Below are 20,767 nucleotides of genomic sequence, written 5' to 3'. Positions count from 1 at the left end.
TTTTGGAAAAACGCAAACGGTTCCACAGGAGTTGCAGTTGGAACTGATTGATCTCCAATGTGACATGGTGTTAAAGGACAAGTTCAACTCCCTGAAACTGGATGAGTTTTATGCCTTATTCAGTGCAGCCAAATTTCCAAACATCCAGAAGATGGCACAGAGGATGCTGGTGTTGTTGGGCTCTACGTACTGTATGTGTGACCAGACTTTTAGTGTGATGAACACCAACAACGCACCCCACAGATCCCAGATGAGTGATGAACACCTCAGATCTGTTCTGAGAATCGGATAGGACAACCACCAGACTTCGATGCACTAGCTAAAATGGGTGATCAACAACACTCTTCTCATGAAAAGGTATGTTCATACTCTCATGCTTGTTTCTGGTTATGTTTCATATGTACTGTTAACAAATGTAGTTTTTTATATGTATAGAATAGAATAGCCTTTTATTGTCGATGCACAAGGTTACAACGAAATTGACAGGGGGGGGGGGGGCACTCTGCACCACTTAAATCGTATCTTGTGCTGACCGGCCGTCTGTCAAAAGTTTGCCCACCCCTGGTCTAATTGCACTGCTAGTGTCATAGTGTACATCATTGTTCTGTTATAAAATGCTGCCCTCTGCTGTACAAACAGTGGTACTAAGTCATTGCTTCATACTGGGACCTTGAAAAATATTACAAGATTATTACATTCGACCCTCGCCACTTCGCAGTTAAAATATGTCAATTAATTGCGATGTCTCGAGACGAGAGTTCACGAAACGAGGCGATACACGAGATTGTGTCTTTCGTATTTGTATTTGTCTTTGTACTTTATTTATCCCACAGAGGGTAAATTCACTTGTCACAGCAGCAAGCAAGATACGCAAGTAAAGAATACAGTGTAAAGAATACATATTGACGACAACATGGTTCAGGTGGTGCAGGTGTTGTAGAGCCTGACAGCGGTCAGTATGAAGGACCTGCAGAACCTCTCCTTCTTACACCGTGTGTCTAACAGTCTGCTGCTGAAGGAGCTGCTAAGGGAACCCACAGTGTCATGTAGCAGGTGAGAGGTCTTGTCCATGATGGATGTCAGCTTAGCCAACATCCTTCTCTCCCCCACTTCCTCCACGGAGTCCAGAGGACCGTCCAGGACAGAGCTCGCTCTCCTGATCAGCCTATTGATCCTGCTCCTGTCCCTGTCCGTGCTGCCCCCTCTCCAGCAGCCCACAGCATAGAAGATGGCTGAGGCCACCACAGAGTCATAAAAGGTCCGTAAAAGAGTCCTGCACACACCAAAGGACCTCAGTCTCCTCAGCAGGTGGAGGCGACTCTGGCCCTTCTTGTAGAGGGCGTGGGTGTTGACGGACCAGTCCAGTTTGTTGTTAAGGTGAACACCGAGGAATTTGTAGCTGTCTACCAACTCTATGTCCGCTCACTGGATGTTCACCGGTGTGAAGTGAGATGTTTTCCTCTGGAAGTTAATGATCATCTCCTTTGTCTTGCTGGTGTTGAGTTGCAGCTGGTTAAGCTCACTCCAGCTGACAAAGTCCCTGATGACCGTCCTGTATTCCAGATCATTCCCCTCTGAAACACAACCCACAATGGCTGTGTCATCGGATGTCTTCTGGATGTGACACTGTGTGGAGTTGCATGTGAAGTCCGAGGTGTAGAGGGTGAAGAGGAAAGGGGAGAGCACCGTACCCTGAGGGGCACCTGTGCTGCAGAGTACCATGTCAGACACACAGTGACGGAGCCTCACATACTGTGGTCTGTTGGTGAGGTAGTCTATAACCCATGCAGTCAGGTGTTGGTCTACTCCCACACTCTCCATCTTCACTCTGAGTAGTGACGGCTGGATGGTGTTAAAGGCAGGTGTAGCAGTGATCTGTGCAGCAGGTAGATCACTGCGTCGTCCACTCCGATCCGAGGCCGGTAAGCACACTGCAGGGGGTCCAGCTGAGTGCCCACCAGGGGTCGCAGGTGCTGCAGGATAATCCTCTCCATGGTCTTCATCAGGTGAGAGGTCAAGGCAACAGGCCTGAAGTGGTTAGGCTCCTTGGGACGCGGTGTCTTTGGTATCGGGACCACAGGGCCGGGACTTTCTCCAGGCTCAGGCTGATATTGAACAAGTGCCTGAGAACTCCACAGAGCTGGTCAGCACAGTCCTTGAGGATTTTAGGGCTGATGCCGTCCGGTCCCGGGGCCTTCCTTGCCTTGATCTTCTTCAGCTGGCTTCTCACCTGATCATCAGTTATGGAGAGTGGGGTAGAGGATGGCTGGGATGTGGGTGTGGGGGTGAAGAGTGGTGAGTTGGTAGGGGAGGGAGGGGGGGGCAGACTCAAATCTGTTTTTCAACAGATTAAGTTCATCTGCCCAGATCTTGTCCCCACTGGCTTGGTCTCTCCCCACTCCTTTACCATGGCCTGTGATGGTCTGCAGGCCTCTCCAGACTTCCCTGGCATTATTCTCCTCCAGCCGCTTCTCCAGTTTCCTCCTGTAGCAGTCCTTCCCCTTCCTGATCTTATGCCGGAGTTCCCTCTGGACTCTGCACAGCTCCTCCTTGTCCCCCGAGTTGAAGACCCTCTTCTTCTTGTTCAGCAGGGCCTTAATCTCAGAGGTCACCCAGGGTTTGTTGTTGGGAAAACACTGCACCAACTTGGAGGGCACAGTGTTCTCCACACAGAAGTTGATATAGTCTGTGATGCAATGTGTCATGCTGTCAACGTCACTGCCATCGGGACTACAGAGCGCTTCCCAGTCTGTTGTCTGGAAGCAGTCTCTGAGCCTAGCACTGCTCTCCTCAGACCACTGCTTCACAGGCCTCTTCACAGGGGGTTGTCTATTCACTACTGGAGTGTAGTCTGTGACAAGATGGACGAGGTTGTGATCAGAACGACCCAGCGGGGGAGGGGGGATGAGGTGTATGCATCCTTGATGTTTACATACAGGAGGTCCAAAGTTTTATTGTCTCTAGTGTGGCATTTGACATACTGGGTGAAGGTGGGAAGAGCAGAGGACAGGGAAGCATGATTGAAGTCACCGGAGATGAGGAGGAGGGATTGGGGGTGCTGGTTCTGAAGTTGAGAGACGATGGTGTGGATCTGCACTATAGCTGCAGCAGCGACCGCTGAGGGAGGGATGTACACAGTCATAGCAATAACATGTGAAAACTCCCTCGGAAGGTAGTATGGCCACATGCTAACCGCTAACAGTTCCACGACTCTGGTGCAGAGTTGCTCCTTCACACAGATGTGTCCCGGGTGGCACCATCTATCATTCACAAACACAGCGATTCCCCCTCCCTTCTTCTTACCACTCTCCGTTGCATTCCTGTCCGCTCGTACCAGCTGGAATCCGTCCAGTGTGACGTGTGAATCCGGAGAAAGTTCACTCAGCCACGTCTCCGTGAAGCACATGAGGCTGCATTCCCGGTACTCCCTCTGCAGTCGGGTCAGCGCCGTTAGCTCTTCCATCTTGTTGGGGAGAGATCTTACGTTTCCCATGATGACAGACGGTAGACATGGCTTGTACCGTCTTTTCCGCTACTTGCACCTTACTCCCGACCTCCATCCTCTTCTGCTCCTCCGCAGCTCCTTGGGGATCTCCGGCCTCTCCGCGCAGAGAGAGGGTGTGTGGCACAGGGCTAACAGCTGATCCCGGGTGTAAACAATGGAGCCTTGGTTGAATGGGGAGCTGTGGCTGAAGATGTTTCCCACAGTTGAACTGAAAAGTTCAAAGAGCATCAAGGCGCAGACAGAAAAGTAACAATATGAACCTCCATAGCTGCACACTCGACCAAATGCGACCAAAAGAAAAAGTAAGAAGAAGACTAAAATACCGAATTGCCAAAATGAGGCACTTTCAACCAAAAAATCTAAATGAAGTACAATACAAATATAAGGCATTCAGAAGACGCATTCATAGATGATGTGTTATGTAGTATTCTACACTGGTCACTAGCTGTCAGTGTCAGTAATGTTACTGTACTGCAGTGACGTGCAGTGAGGTTCATGGCTGGTGAGGCATTGACTCCTTTGAAGTTTTTTTTCTGTTAATGCATTAAGACGAGAATAATTCACTTTGGTATGAAAAAAATGTTGTAAATAGACTTCTTAGATCCAATTATTTATTCATTTTTAAACTGAAAAACATGTGTGTTCTTACCTTTTATTTGTACAATGGGGGGATAAAAAGGATTTGGTCAGCCACCAATTGTGTTCTCCCACTTAAATGATGAGAGAGGTCTCCAATTTTCATTACAGGTATACCAGAAAATCACATTCTGTTTTTTCAATAATTTTTTTGGTAATTATAGTGGAAAATACGTATTTGGTCACCTACAAACAAGCACGATTTCTGGCTCTCACAGACCTGTAACTCCTTCTTTAAGAGACTCCTCTGTCCTCCAATCGCTACCTGTATTAATGGCACATATTTGAACTCATTATCAGTATAAAAGACACCTGTCCATAACCTCAAACAGTCAGACTCCAAACTCCACTATGGCCAAGATCAAAGATCTGTCAAAGGACACCAATAACAAAACTGTAGACCTGCACCAGGCTGGGAAGCCTGAATTTGCAATTGGTAAGTAGCTTGGTGTGAAGAAATTAACTGTGGAAGCAATTATTAGAAAGTGGAGGACATACAAGACCACAGATAATCTCCCTCCATCTGGGGCTCCACGCAAGATCTCACCCAGTGGGGTCAAAAATGATCACGAGAACAGTGAGCGAAAATCCCAGAACCACACGGGGGGACCTAGTAAATGACCTGCAGAGAGCTGGGACCAAAGTAAAAAAGGCTACCATCAGTAACACACTACGCCGGCAGGGACTCAAATCCTGCAGTGCCAGATGTGTCCCCCTGCTTAAGCCAGTCCATGTCCTGGCTCGTCTGAAGTTTGCTAAAGAGCATTTGGATAATCCAGAAGAGGATTGGGCAAATGTCATATGGTCGGATCAAACCAAAATATAACTTTTTGGTAGAAACTCAATTTATTGTGTTTGGAGGAAAAAGAATGCTGAGTTGAATCCAAAGAACACCATACCTACTGTGAAGCATGGGGGTGGAAACATCATGCTTTGGGGTTGTTTTTCTGCAAAGGGACCAGGACGACTGATCCGTGTAAAGAAAGGAATGAATGGGACCATGTATCGTGCAATTTTGAGTGAAAACCTCATTTCATCAGCAAGCCCGTTGAAGATGAAACGTGGCTGGGTCTTTCAGCATGGTAATGATCCCAAACACACTGCCCGGGCAACCAAGGAGTGGCTTCGTAAGAACCATTTAAAGGTCCTGGAGTGGCCTAGCCAGTCTCCAGATTTCAACCCCGTAGAAAATCTTTGGAGGGAGTTGAAAGTTCGTGTTGCCCAGTGACAGCCGCAAAACATCACTGCTCGAGAGGAGATCTGCATGGAGGAATGGGCCAAAATACAAGCAACAGTGTGTGGAAAACCTTGTGAAGACTTCCTGAAAACGTTTGACCTCTGTCATTGCCAACAAAGGGTATATAACAAAGTATTGAGATGAACTTTTCTTATTGACCAAATATTTTCCACCATAATTTGCAAATAAATTATTTAAAAATCAGACAATGTAACTTTCTGTTTTTTTTTCTCATTTTGTCTCTCATAGTTGAGGTATACCTGTGATGAAAATTGGAGACCTCACTCATCTTTTAAGTGGGAGAACATGTGCAATTGGTGGCTGACAAAATACTTTTTTACCCCATTGTATATGAAGTACATTGCCTTATCCTTTCCTGTAGGAAAAGTTCTGATCACCTCCTGGTGAGTTTGTGTATATAATCCTCCATCTTGGCAGTCAAATTTATTCATTCATTCAGCAGAGCATAAAAATATCTTGAATGCATTTGGCTTTCTCCTAGCTATAGCTGCTGCTGCTTTTCGTCTGTGGAAGGACATCTGTGACAAGTACCTTCCAGCTCATGCACGCCCCCTCTCCAACAGGATACAATGGTACTGCAAGTGACTCCTGTATGAAATTTCTAAGTATTTTATTGTCCGAGGAGGAAGAATAATGACGTCACACTTACATTAAAGACATTGTACATTTCTACACATGTAAAAAGTCATGGTGTATAATAAATGTTTCTACAACATCATATTATTGGCGACATGCTGACAAACAAATTGGCAGGCACCATAATCCAACTCAATATGCATTCAGACGGTGGTGCGGCTTGCGCACTAAACTGAGAAGCCACTCTCAGGAGGCTCTGCCTCACCTGCCTCCCCTGCCTCCCCTAACCGCACATCACTGCTGTAATGTTCGGTGAGACACACAAGCACCAGACTTGATCGCAGGAACACCAGGCTTTTATTTCAGATTTCAATGATCTGGAAACAGGCACAATAATCCCTGACACGGGCTGCTGTTGCAACTGTATCTTACACCAAACTAAAACTCAACTCTAAATCCGGGACGTCACTTCCTGTCTGCGCCCCACTAAGAACCCCAAGCACCGGAACACATTTACTGCAACACACACGAGCACGAGTCCTACTTATGTCTTAAATGTCTTATTTTCTCTGATTGTGTCTACTATCAGGCTTCTCAACGAAGCACTCACACACACTGCACGCAACACACGCACACACTCATAGCACTTTTATTTATTTATTTATTTGTATTATTTATTTGTATTACTGTCTCTTCTGTTGTTGTTGCTTAATTTATTGGTATATGTTTCTTATGTTCTTATTCTTTTCTTGTGTTTTCTTTGTTTCTTGGCAAAATGAACAGAATAAGAATTTCATTGCATAGTATAACTGCCTGTTTTACTATGCGTATGACAATAAAACTCTTGAATCTTGAATATATTGGGTAATACAAGTGTAAAGGGGATTATTGTCACTTATAGTTTAGTTTAGTTTAGTTTTAGTTTAGTTCATTTGAACATGAAAGTTACAATGGAATACATCTCATGAATCATCGTTTCACAGTTCCACATGTCCAAAAGGAGTAGGAAGATGCAAAGCTTATTTAATCCTACCCCCCATCCATTCCATGTCTAATACTGCACATGTTGTTCACTTCCTGCATTCCATCTCATATTTTCTATAACAAGAGTGCTAATAAATAATAAATAACAGTAAAAAGACAAAAGAAATGTGGCCGCAAGAGGACACAAGCCAGTGTCTTATTGTGCCGGTCCCAAGCCCGGACAAAACAGAGGGTTGTGTCAGGAAGGGCATCCGACGTAAAACTTTTGCCAAATCAAACATGCGAATCAAAACTGATTTCCATACCGGATCGGTCGAGGCCCGGGTTAACAACGTCCGCTATCGGTGCTGTTGACCTACAGGGTGCTGGTGGAAATTGGACTACTGTTGGTCGAAGAAGGAGAGGAAGAAAATGTGTCCGTAAGAAGAGAGAGAAGAGGAACGCCAAGAGCATAGGACTGAGAGTAGGGACGTTGAATGTTGGAACTATGACAGGAGAAGGTAGAGAGTTGGTTGACATGATGCAGAGAAGGAAGGTAGACATACTATGTGTCCAGAAGACCAGGTGGAAAGGTAGCAAGGCTAGAAGTTTAGGAGCAGGGTTCAAGTTGTTCTATCATGGTGTAGATAGGAAGAGAAATGGAGTAGGAGTTATCTTGAAAGAGGAGTTTATTAGAAATGTCCTGGAGGTAAAAAGAGTGTCAGATAGAGTGATGAGTCTGAAGCTAGAAATCGAAGGCGTGATGTTCAGTGTTGTTAGTGGGTATGCTCCACAGGTAGGATGTGAGCTGGAGGAGAAGGAGAAATTCTGGTTGGATTTGGATGAAGTGATGCAGAGCATACCTAGAAGAGAGAGAGTTGTCATTGGTGCAGACTTCAATGGACATGTTGGTGCAGGAAACAGAGGTGATGAGGAGGCGATGGGCAGGTTTGGTATTAGTTTGGTTTGGTATTAGTTTATTTGAACATGAAGGTTACAATGGAATACATCTCATGAGTCATTCTTTGACCGTTTCACATGTCCAAAAGGAGTAGGAAAAAGCAAAGCTTATTTAATCCTACCCCCCGTCTATTCCACATCTATTACAACACCTGTTATTCACTTCCTGCATTCCATGTCATGTTTTCTGTGATAATCAGGATACTAATACATAAAAGATGACAGTAAGACCAAAAAAAAATAGTATATATAAATTAAATATGAATAAAGAAACAGAATTTTTTCCTTTTTTTTCTTTTCCCTTCCCCCTTTTTTTCTCTCTTCTTTTTCTCCTCCTCTTTCCTTAAAAAAAACAAAAGCAAAAAAAAATTATATATATATATATACTGTGTATATATATGTATATGTACATATATATATATATATATATATATATATATATATATATGTATATGTACATGTAACGAACCTGACAGAACATCATTGTGATGATCAAGACTCTTCTGCCTTGTATTTAGCAAACATCAACTGCTTGTAATGTTTTTTGAATTTGCTCATCTCTGTACATTGTTTGAGTTCCTTACTCAATCCGTTCCAGAATTTAATTCCACACACTGAAATGCTGTGGGTTTTCAGCGTAGTTCTCGCATATAAATGTTTTAAGTTCAACTTTCCTCTAAGATCGTATTTCTCCTCTCTGATTGAGAAATACTGTTTGAGGTTTTTTGGTAACGAGTTATTATTAACTTTATGCATTATTCTGCCGGTTTGAAAGTTTACTAGATCTGCAAATTTTAATATCTGTGATTTTAAAAATAATGGGTTTGTATGTTCTCTATACTTGGCATTATGAATTATCCTCACAGATCTTTTTTGCAGTACAGTGAGGGAGTGAAGATTGCTTTTGTAATTATGACCCCATATCTCCACACAATACGTTAAATATGGTAATACTAGGGAACAGTACAGGATGTGGAATGATTTTTGATCCAGAACATATTTTGCTTTATTCAATATAGAGATATTTCTCGCCACCTTTTGTTGTATATTTTTAATATGAGATTTCCAACTCATTTTTTCGTCTATTATGACCCCCAGTAATTTATATTCTTCCACTTTTTCAATGTCCACTCCATTCATTTGTATTTGCTCGTACATCTCCCTTCTGCTATTTCCAAATAGCATTATTTTAGTTTTACTTAAGTTCAGGGATAATCTATTCCCGTCAAACCAAGATTTTAATATGACCATTTCGTTCTTGTGTGCTTTCCCCACAACAAAAAGCGGTAGTATCATCCGCAAATAAAATCAATTTTACATCCTTTGTTACTTTACAAATGTCGTTGATATACAAATTGAACAGTTTTGGTCCCAATATGGACCCCTGGGGTACTCCACACTTGATGTATAAACTCCCAGATGTGTATTCTCCTAGCTTTACAAATTGTTTCCTCTTTGCTAGATAACGTTTAACCCAATTCAAATCTAATCCTCTTATTCCGTACCTTTCTAATTTTGAAAATAAGATATTGTGATTAATTGTATCAAAAGCTTTTGTCAGGTCCATGAATACAGCTGCTGCACATCTTTGTTGTCTATAGCAGTAGTGACTTCCTCTGTGATTTCCATCAGTGCCATAGAAGTTGAAATGTTGGCTCTGTAACCATATTGACTGCTAGCCAATAATTCATTCTTATTAATAAATTTGTCCAACCTATTATTAAATAGCTTCTCCACAATTTTAGAGAATTGTGGTAACAAGGAAACTGGTTGATAATTTGTAAATTGATGTTTGTCTCCTTTTTTAAAAATTGGAACCACCTTGGCTGTTTTAATTTTGCTTGGAAATATGCCAGTCTGAAAAGATAACTTACTAATATATGTTAACGTCTCTGCAATCTCATTGATGACTCTTTTAACTGTTTACATTCCAAGTCCATGACAATCAGTTGATGTTTTTGCCTTAAAATGTTTAACAATGTCAGTGATCTTCTTTTTGGTTACAACAGTAAGAAACATTGAATTCAGATTCCTATCAATAATATCATTCCAGTCATCAATTGTGTCTTGTTTTGGGATTTCTTCTTCCAGTTTTGGTCCAATATTTACAAAATAATCGTTGAACATTTCAACTTCCTCCTTCATGTCATTCCTGTTAGTGTTTCCAACCATGAAATACTGAGGGTAGTCTGCTTTCTTAATGTTGTTCTTTATAATCCTATTTAAGATGCCCCAAGTTGCTCTCATGTTCTTTTTGTTTTTGTCAAGTACATGGCTATAATATTCCCTCTTACACACTCTCAAGATAGTTGTCAACTTATTTTTGTAAGTCTTATACTTTTGTTCTGCTTCTGTAGTTTGTTGAATGATGAATGTCCTGTATAATATGTTCTTCTTCTTACAGGCGTTTCTTAGTCCTTTTGTCATCCATGGCTGGTTGTTTTCTTTTGCTTCTTGGACTTTTCTTGCAAGGGACAGTTCTTATCGTAGAGCTCCATATAAGTACCAAGGAAGCTGTCATATGCTTCATCCACATCTGTTGCACTGTAGACCCTCTCCCAGCTTTGTTCTTCTAGACCTTTTCTGAAGGCACAGGTGCTGTCCTCTGTATGCAATCTTTGAAAGGTCTTTTTTTCCTCCACCTGTCTTTTATTTATTTATTTTTTTTCCTTGACGGGGAAGGATGTGTATGGCAGGAGCTCTGTTGATGATACTGGAAATTTTAACTATTTTGGTGCTTTTCTGACTACACTTCATGAGCACAGGATCAGTGCTGATGGCTGAATCCCCCATCTGAATTCCTTTAAGTTGGATAGTCCAGAGGTACAGATACAAGTATCGATACTTGCTAGCAAGTCTAGCTAATTAGCGACCTGCTGAAGTTCAAAGAGGTTGCTTAGCAATAATGTCAAACACAAAGGAAAATGATACTGGCTCTGAACTTGAAGAGGAAAATGATTCAGGCTCTGAATTCACAGTGGACGTGGACATAAAAACAGCATACCATTTTCCAGGATACCTAGAGTTTATGAATGCTACCAAGGAGTTCCTCAAGGGTAGAGAGATCACTCTACCACAAATAATGCAAGCAATTGAGAAACTGCATTCAATGGCAGAGAAAAATTCAGCTTCAAATGTAGCTATAAGGAGGGCTATAACGTCTCTGGAAACAGATGTTGAGAGTAATTACACAAACCTTCTTGAAGTCACAAGGGATGTCAGGAATGGTATCACAAACATTATGGCAGAAAATAAAGTACAGAGTAAGTCAATCACAAACATTATGGAAGAAAATAGAGCACAGAACAAGTATATCAAAAAACTAAGAAACAAAGTCAAGAAGTTGCAAGATGAAAATGCAGACTTGAGTGCTGCTCTTAAGGAGGGTAAAAACCCTGTGGAAGATATCAAGGCTCTGCAGGACGATATTAAAGAACTGTTGAATGACAATGCTACCTTACGCTCTGCTCTTCAGGAAGCGATAAACCGTAAAGAAAATACAGCATTTTGCAAGGATGTTAGGGTTCTGCAGGATGATATCAGGGCATTATTGGAAGATAATGCTGCCTTGCTCACTGCTCTCAAGGAGGCTACAAACCCTAAGGAAGCCATCGCATGTACTGATCTTAAGGACGCTAAAGACCCCAGGGAAGAAAATAGAGCACTATGCAATGATATCAACATTCTACAGGATGACATCAATGCACTATTGAAGGATAATGCTGACTTCCACACCACCCTTGAGGAAGAGAAAGAAGCAAAGGAGAATATCAAGGAGCAAATTAAAAACCCCATTGACGAGATGGATCAGATGGCACGAATGAATGATGTGGTCCTCACAGGGCTCCAAATCACACCCACGTCAAGAGATGTTCCTTCAATAAAGCACCAGATTGCTAACTTCCTACAATCGAAGGAGGTGGAGGTCGATGTCAACAGTATTGACACTTGTGTCCCACTCCATGGCAGGAACAACACCACACCTGTCATCATTAAGTTCACTAACAGGGAATTCAAAACAGCACTGCTGAAACAGGGAAAGAAGCTCAGAGGCACCAACGTCTACATGAATGAGCATCTGACAAAACGCAATTCCGACATTGCCAAGAAAGCACGAGACCTAAGGAAGCAAGGAAAGATTCAAAACACTTGGAGCACTAACGGGAAAATCTACATCAAACTAAAAGGAAGTCCAGGAGTCGCAAGAGTGCTCCTTGTCCAAGACATCAGTGATCTGGATACATATTAAAGATCATATTACTATGATAATAAGCATAATGGAGGAAACACCCTACAAGACAGACCAACGCAATGAGAAGGACTACATTCCATAGCAATAACCTTGACATAATTAATAAAAGGAACTCTTGTATACAAACCCAGTGTCACTAGCAGTGAAATACTAAAGAGGATGTGAATATCAACAGGAGAGAAAGAACAGGATAAATAGAAAGGGAAAAGGAAAGGAGAAGGAGGAAAAAATGGGAAAAAAAAACTTTTTTTTTTTTTTAGCATTTGTGTACCTGTATACTGTATATGTAAATATGTGCGTACTTGTGTAGGTGCAGATGTAGGTGTATATATATGTATGCACGTGTTTGTATGTACACACATGTAGTAGCAATTGATGTGCTACGAAGAGGGGGTAGAACTAAATAAGCTCTGCTTCTTCCTACTCCTTTTTCGGACATATGCGTGTTCGAAATAAAATTAAACTAAACCAAACCAAACCAAACCAATTATAATGTTCATTGTAAATTGTAAACACTGGAAAATGATCAATGATGTCACTAATTAGCAGGCCGCTGATGGTATTGTTATCAAAGTCATTGGTGAATATATTACAGTGGTCTGTTATTCTACTTGGTCTAATGATTTTAGGATATAAACTCAAGCTGTACATTGTGTCTGTGAAGTCGTCTATTTCCTTGCACTTGTGTGGGTTCAAAAGGTCAATACTGAAGTCTCCACATGTGAAAATAGTTTTTTGACCTACGTCTGTAAACATTCCAATCTTTGACTTTGGAGTTCTGTACACACAGCTTATTAACACATTTTTGCTTTTTTCTTTACAGATTTCAATCGTTATACATTCTAAAATGTTATCAATGACAAATGACATATTCTTTACCATTTTGTAGTTCAGATGTTTGTCCACGTATACCACCACATCTCCTCCATTTGAATTGTTCCTGTTTGCACACGTCATATCATATCCTTCCAGCTTGAAGTCCATTCCTTTGTTAGCATTGATCCAGGTTTCAGAGATTGCTATTACTTTTAAAGGTTCTTTGAATGGATTCAAATATTGTTTGATGTTAGTAAAGTTTGCATACAGTACATGCTTCTGCTGTTTACGTGGATGATGGATAACTTGTCGTCGTTGATGAAGCTGTTGTTGTATTGCTCCTCCGTATAATAACAGCAGTCATTTGTAATATGAGAGAAAAAATTTGAGTCCGGATCAATGTCTTTTTCCATATCCAATTGTTTGGGATCTGTAAAGTGAAAAGTGTCCAATTGTAGATCTTGTAGCATGTTAGAGCTGTACTCTTCCATGTGGGGAGACCTCAATATCTTTCTAGGTCCTTGATGTCTTTGACAACAAGAACTCTGGCCTCTGGTCCTCCATTTGCTTTGGTGAAGATTTTGCAGTTTGCACCACATGTTCCTTGGATCTTTCCTTGCTTCCTCAGATCACGTGCTCTCTTTGCAATTTCAGCGTTGCGCTTGGTCAGGTGGTCATTCATCATCCTTTCAGCTTCCTTCCCTGTTTCAGCAGAGCAGCCTTAAATTTCCTGTTAGTGAATTTGACGATGACGACGGGTGTGGTACGGTTCCTACCATACAGTGGGATACAAGTATCAATAGATTGGATGTCTACATCCACCTCCTTCGATTGCAAAAAATCGACAACTTGTTGCTCCGTTCTGGTTCATCAGTATTCGCCACTGCTCTGGCATAGGACCTTTGTTTGATTCGAAGTCCCGTCACGACCACGTCATTCATTCTTGCATTCTGATCCTTGTCATCTATGGTGATTTTCAGCTGCTCAATGATTTTATCTTTTTCTTCCCCTTCCTTTTTGAGAGTGGCTCTCAGTGCTGCATTACTTTCCTGTAATTCTTTATTCTCCACTATCAGACATTGCATTTCCTTCCTTAATGACCCCATATCACTTTGCAATGACTTCTTCTCCGCTCTCTGACTTGGAACTTCCTTCTTTAGGGACACGATTTCTTTTTGCATCTCACCATTGACTCCTCTCAGACCTTGAACTTCCTCTCTCAGACCTTGAATTTCTCTTTGCGTGGAGTTGGAATTCTCCACAAGACCTTGAATTTGTCTTTGCGTGGAGTTGGAATTCTCCACAAGTAGCTGCAGCTGCCTTCCAAAGTCCCCCAGGACTTTCGCTACGGTAGCCTCACACATCTCCGTTAAGCCTCTCTTTTCCTTTCTCGTGTGATCATTAATCATCTGTAAGGCTGTGCTATTGCTGAATCTATATTTCCACTCAGTTGTTTCATCTGCTTAACTGTGTCATCGTTGTCAGGTCTCGGCGGTGGTTGAGGTACGCGGCTAGCTCCTCCAGTTGTCTCAGGAGTCAGTTCTAGATCGTCTTGACTGAATCTGGCCTGAACTTCGACCTGAACTGCTAGAACCACCGCTTGATCCGCTTCTTCTTCCTCGAGCCTTTGACATTGTTACTGTTTCTTAGCAACGGCATCACTTAGCCGTTAGCTTGTGGTGTATTGCCTTCGGTGATTAATATTCGTTATAACAGCGAGTTTGTCTCTCACTAGTATCTCACCAGTGTCTCACCAGTCCTCGTTGGCCGGAAAAAGCTCCACAGGATAACTCCAAATGTTTTAAAATCCGGCTTTGTGTGCAGCTGTCAATACGCGGCTAGCATGATAGCTTGCCTTTAACGGCTGTCGGCTCCAACTGACTGTCTGTTTTGGTGAGTTTAGTCCACTCGCAGGTCCGAATTAAGGCGGAAGTGTCAGCACTCACTTGCAGAGTTGTAATCACAAGTTGTGATCACGAACTGTAGTCACCAAAAATCGCAAAAGGTTTAAAACTCGTGGACGGAGCTTTTCCGTGAGCGTCCTTTCCATGCAACAGGAAGTGATGTTTTTTTTTTTTTTACCCTCTTGACCCTCTTACTTCCAGGTGTGCAGAAATTACAGTTTCATCGAAATTTAAATAATAATAAGCTATAAATAAGTTATTATTTTTACAATTTTGATTAAGATATAAATAAGTTATTGGTTATTCTATTGGTATTGGTCTTGAGAAGCACAAAGTTATCGGTACTGTTTGAAAAAAAAATATTGTGCATCCCTAATATGTTTGCATGTTAACGACACACACACTAGCTAGCACACACATATACTTGATAAAATGTGCTAACTATTATTTATAGCGTCGGATACAATTGTAAATGGTCAGGTTTAAAGTATCACACACAATCACACATACAGTCAACTTCATACTAGCATACTTAAAAGTATTTATGAGTGGGAAAAAAAACTGATGGGACCAGGGGCCCCTTTCACAAAACTAGGATAAGGGAATGAGCCGGTATAATTTGGTTATCCTGGCTCAGTTTATCTGTGATCGGTTGGACAAAAGTGGGATAGTGGAAAGTGGGATATGTTCTGACATAAGTTACCATGGAGATTTATTCTGTGGAGTTAGCCTGCTCTACTCGGGACCAGTCTAAGGTCCAGGATCTATTTAAGCAATGAAGTGCTAATGAAGCAATATAGCGTTCATCGATATTCCGTAAATTCCAATGTGTAAGCCACTACTTTCTTTTCAAACTTTAAACCCTTATACATCAGTGTGGCTAATTTATGGCAAAAAACTACATTTCCCATGATGGGTGTGGTCATGTTCTAATCTTGTGATATCTCCTATACTTCAAAACTACTACTAATCATCTAAATATGTTTTTCAGAAAACGCTATTACTGAAATAGTCCATCATAAGGGCAAAAAAAAGTTCAGGAAACAAAAAACATCCCGAGAAGCCACCACTCTCTGCCTTTGCTAACCCTGTCGCTCTTGTTGCATACACTTGAGTGAGCAAAAGCAAGCAGAGTTCAAAGTAAAACTAAATGTAAAACAGTGGGGGTGTACCTGGATCAAGGAGAATCCATGCACTATGGTGACTCAAAGGTGGCCACAAAGGTACTGTAGTACTACTGTACCGCGGTTCTTAGGAAGTCCAGAGGATAACTCCAGCAGAAATGGTGTGTAATATCCAGCAATTTCACAAGTGACCCTACGTAAACCTTACACAATGTACGTAGCGCCACAAGTGTACACATTATATCCGTTCACGTATACTATACATCAATAAATACAAATACAGATACAATAAAGCATACAAAAGAAAACATAAAATACAGTTATATTTGTAAACAACCATAAGGAGAATACAATAATGGACCCATCTACGGGGATTCAACATTTTTTTTTCCAAACGGAAAAATACCATCCATCCAAAGACACAGTATCTTGCTAGCAAATGCTTTTGTCTGTATTTTTTCAGTGGCGACAAAATCTTAAAATAATTTACGGAACCAAGAAAAGAGGGCTTATAATATATCCACTTGCACCATGGATATAAAAAAAAAGTTGGACTATGTTGTCATTTGTCCAATCTTAACATTTGTTTTTTTTTGTTTGTTTTGGGTTTTTTTGTATTTGAATTTATTCATGTATATTATACGTGACCGGATATGACGTTTACGTCTGTGGCGCATCTGCCCATGCGCTACGTGCATTAGTAGGTTTTTACGTAGGGTCACACTTGCCAAAGAAAGATGATACCCCCCAGTATATTACGAATATGAAATATGGAGATTGACCATTTATGTTAATAAAAATTTTCATTTGATAAATGTTCATTAAAAAAAAAAACAATACCACAGCACATGACATCCCAAATCACTGTAATAAAAATTTGCGAATGAAGGATGTGACATAGTCTTGCACATGTGCAGAACCGATTTCCAGTACGGATTGCGTAGTGACAAGGTCTATTTTAATAATCCGTGTACGCGCACTGATCCGGGATTGGTTTCATCTGGCTTGATTAATCAGTGTCTGCTCATCCTGTCTTGGGCTTTGTGCAACCAATTAAGCCAAGACTTCATGTTTTGGATTGGTTGAGGTCAGCTCGGTCATTTATCCTGGATGTCTGAATCCTACTTTGTGCAAGGGGGTCCAGGATGAACCAGGTCACCCCGAGCCAAATGGAGATATCAATAACTGCCTTCATTTTTACCTAAAGTGGGGAAAGTACAGTAAAAGTATTCTTGCAAGATCGAAGTTGGCAGGCATTTTGAAAGGAACAATAAGAAACATACAACATGAAAGATCATGCACAGCATAGATTAAACTATAATAGTAGTGTATATTGCTTGTTCATTGTGAGCGAAAACATTTGCAGTATGTGACACACACACACACACACACACACACAAGACAAGATAAGGCAAGAGGGAGATAAAAAGAATGTTAATAAACCTGTTTAGCAGGAATATCATTTTTTTTCTTTTAGTTTCTGTTTGCTGCCTTTAAATACAAGAGAAGAGAATCAGACCCCGGACACTGCTGGCTGATATGCAAGGTGAGTTAACTTTTATTGGCATGCGGATAATAATAAATATTAAATCATTGTTTTCTTTGCATTAAACTTCCAGGAATGGTGGTGACTCACCTGATTTTTGGAAAGAGTCTTTAATTTATCAACAACAGTTAACCGAATTACATTGTTTCCTCCTGGCTTTTAAGGGCAAGGGACTTCTGAGGGACCATCACACCATGGCTACCATCAGCACTGAAGGACAAAAGCCAACAGGTACATTCCTACTTTGATGAAAGACATATTTGTTTGTATTACAACGTTTTAAAATAATAACATACCACTGTTGAGTTGTTGATGCTTCTAAACGCACGACATAAGTATATACTACATAGGTGTCTGTTCACAAAGAACATTGCATTTGGCTACCAACTCAAAAATGTGTTCAGGCAACGGTAGTAAAATAAACATTTTGAAGAAGGTGTAATTGCCAAATAACTGCGATAATGCAATTTTTGTCAGCTGTTACAAGAATAAAGATGGAGAAGAGCAGATTCCAGTAATAATGGGTTGTCAGTATAAACAATGATGGTTGTACTGATAATTATGTCGTACAGTCGTCCCTCGCAATATCACGGTTCCATTATCGCTTCCCTTGCGCTATTGTGGTTTTTCAAAAATTTGTTGCTGTAATTTCCGGTGTATAAGATGCACCGGTACTTAAAAATACTGTGATACATGCTAGGGTCCATATCGCCCAATCCTGCTTGCAAAGAACGCTAAAATCATCACTCGGCAACTTAACACTCAAAAGCTAGGTAATAAATACACAAGGCAAGTGCCAATACAAGTTTAAAATAAAAAAAAAACAACAGCTATTTTAATTTCATCCCATAATGCATTTCATCCCAGCAAAGCATTTCTTTGGTTATTGCTGCCAGGGCGCTGCAATGCTGCCTATGTCCACCAGGGGGAGCCCGAGGAGCCCACAGGGAGGCGGACATCATTGCCTTGCATATTTGTTAAAGCCGGGTCACACCGCCCGAACTTTGCTGTAGCGTTCCTGGAGCGGTGAAAAAAAGTCATCACCGCTCGTAACCCGTTCACCACCGTTTAACAGAAGTTGGCCCCGTTAAGGCAACGCCGTATATGCTCAGCCACCGCTGATGGTCCCTCCTACCGCTCTGAAAGTTTTGAGCTGCACAAAATATTGCGAGCGGTGAGGAGCGGGCAATTTTCCGCCATGGCAAAGTTCATCACTGCTCCAACAACGCTCAGTCAAAGTTTGGCGCCGCTAGACGCAAGTTCGTGGACGCTTGGGTCCGCTAGGCCAACGCAGAAATCTTGAACGCTGGACCACTGCTGCTTCGCCAGCTTGCCCGGGCGTTTTACGAGCAGACACGGGATTGCTGGAACGGTGTCAGGCGTTGAAGCAGCGATCCATTGCGGTGATGAACTTTGGTTTGGCGTTGGTATGGAGGTGTCGAAGGGGGACCAAAATTTGGCTATAAATACGGGGAGAAATGGACCAGGAGCCCATTTGGAATAGCCGTTGAGTGCAGACCTCGCTCAAAGTTACAGTAAAACTGTACTACCATGGATGCTGACAGACTTGCTATGATGGGTGGACTAGTCCAGCAGCAGAATCAGAACCTCCTCAGATTGCAACAAGCTGTTGACAGAAGGAGAAGAGAGAGAAGAAGGAGAGACAGAGTTGTGTGGGTGAGACAGTGGACGTTGAGAAGGCCTGAACATGGACTGTATGACAAGCTGATGGTGGAGCTGAGGAATGAGGATCCACGAGCCTTCCAGCACTTCATGAGGATGCCACCAGCCCGCATGCGCAGAACGCCGCTCTGTCAACGCTCGCGTCACCGCTAAACCAACGTTCGCTACCGTTAAACCAACGCTAAAGCAACGCCGGCTTCAGCGGTGCACCGCTAGGACAACGCCCGTGTTTTCGATTTTTTTCCCATTTTGTGCGCGGTTACGAGCGGTGATGAATTTTTACACCGCTCCAGGAACGCCACAGCAAAGTTCGGGCAGTGTGACCGGGCCTTTACCTAGCTTTTGAATGTTAAGATGCTGTGTGATGATTTTAGTGTTCTTTGTAAGATCGCACTGTGACCTCCTGCGACTTCCATTGGGTTGACAAGCTCGTCGTGAGTTCACTTATAGCTCGTGATTGGTTCCTGCCAAAGAAAAAGTGACCGTTTCCTTACTGACTCGCAAGCGGCACAGTATTTAAACGATTAGTGGTAGTTCTGAAGTAAAGGAGATGTCACAAGATTAGAACATATCCATAAATTAGCCGCACTGCTACATAAGCCACAGGGTTCAAAGTTTAAGAAAAAAGTAGCAGCTTATACACCAGAAATTACGATAATTTTAAAATGACTGTTTCGTGGTTGACTATGGTGTATTATTAGTCAAACATTATTGAAAGAAAAAGGTGTATGTAGTATTCTAGGCATCCGGAATACTCCATTATTGAGACATGACATTAGATCACCATCACAATGCATGGAGTCAGCCAGGGCATGTATGACATGATAGAATGAAAAGAAGTTCTTCTCCCATTCAGTGTGTAAGTAGTACATTTTTGGGCATTTTGTCTTTCTTCCCATTCAATTTTAAACCCTTTCTTAAGTTTAGAATACAGTGAATAAAGTGGAGGCTAACTAGTTAGCTTGCGAGCCTGCTACTGTTTAAATGCCATGGCCATCTCTTGTGTCCCTGCAGTGATTCCGTAGCCTGCACATTACAGTTTTGCAATGAGGTGTAAACAATGGATAATAGGAGTGTAACGGTAGCAATACAAAGCAAGTTGAGTTGGGTTGAGTCTAAATCCAGGCTTGCCTGTACACACAGGGTCTCTTTTAAAGCGGCTATATCACCATGATAAGCTAAATTCAAGCTGGTACCAACTAGGTTGTGTCCACACACCTTCTCATTCAATGTGTTTTCTTTATTTTCAAGACTATTTACATTGTAGATTCTAAAAACTATAAACGGACACATGTGGAATTATGTACTGAACAACAAAAGCGTGAAATAACTCCAAATATGTCTTATATTTTAGATTCCTCAAAGTATCCACCCTTTGCTTTTTTGATAGCGCTGCAAACCCTTGGTGTTCTCTCAATGAGCTTCATGAGATAAAGTCACCTGAAATGGTTTTCACTTCACAGGTGTGCCTTGTCAGGGTTACTTTGTGGATTTTTTTTATTTATTCATGGGCTTGGGACCATCAGTTGTGTTGTGTGTGTCCA

At 41.7% G+C, this 20,767-nt stretch overlaps 1 protein-coding gene across 1 annotated transcript in view; it reads left to right on the top strand.

The window, feature by feature from the left end:
* Positions 1–309: 309 nt before the first annotated feature.
* Positions 310–20,767, top strand: part of LOC129178963 (up-regulator of cell proliferation-like) — a 31,250-nt gene continuing 10,792 nt past the window's right edge. The window contains exons 1-3 of the mRNA XM_054771687.1: positions 310–357; positions 17,472–17,540; positions 17,705–17,771. Coding sequence (XP_054627662.1) covers positions 325–357; positions 17,472–17,540; positions 17,705–17,771 — 169 coding nt within the window. The 5' untranslated portion in view covers positions 310–324. The remainder of the gene's footprint in view (positions 358–17,471; positions 17,541–17,704; positions 17,772–20,767) is intronic.

This window comes from Dunckerocampus dactyliophorus, chromosome 3, assembly GCF_027744805.1.
Source record: "Dunckerocampus dactyliophorus isolate RoL2022-P2 chromosome 3, RoL_Ddac_1.1, whole genome shotgun sequence".
Taxonomy (NCBI): domain Eukaryota; kingdom Metazoa; phylum Chordata; class Actinopteri; order Syngnathiformes; family Syngnathidae; genus Dunckerocampus; species Dunckerocampus dactyliophorus.
This window is presented reverse-complemented; position numbering and strand designations above follow the sequence as displayed.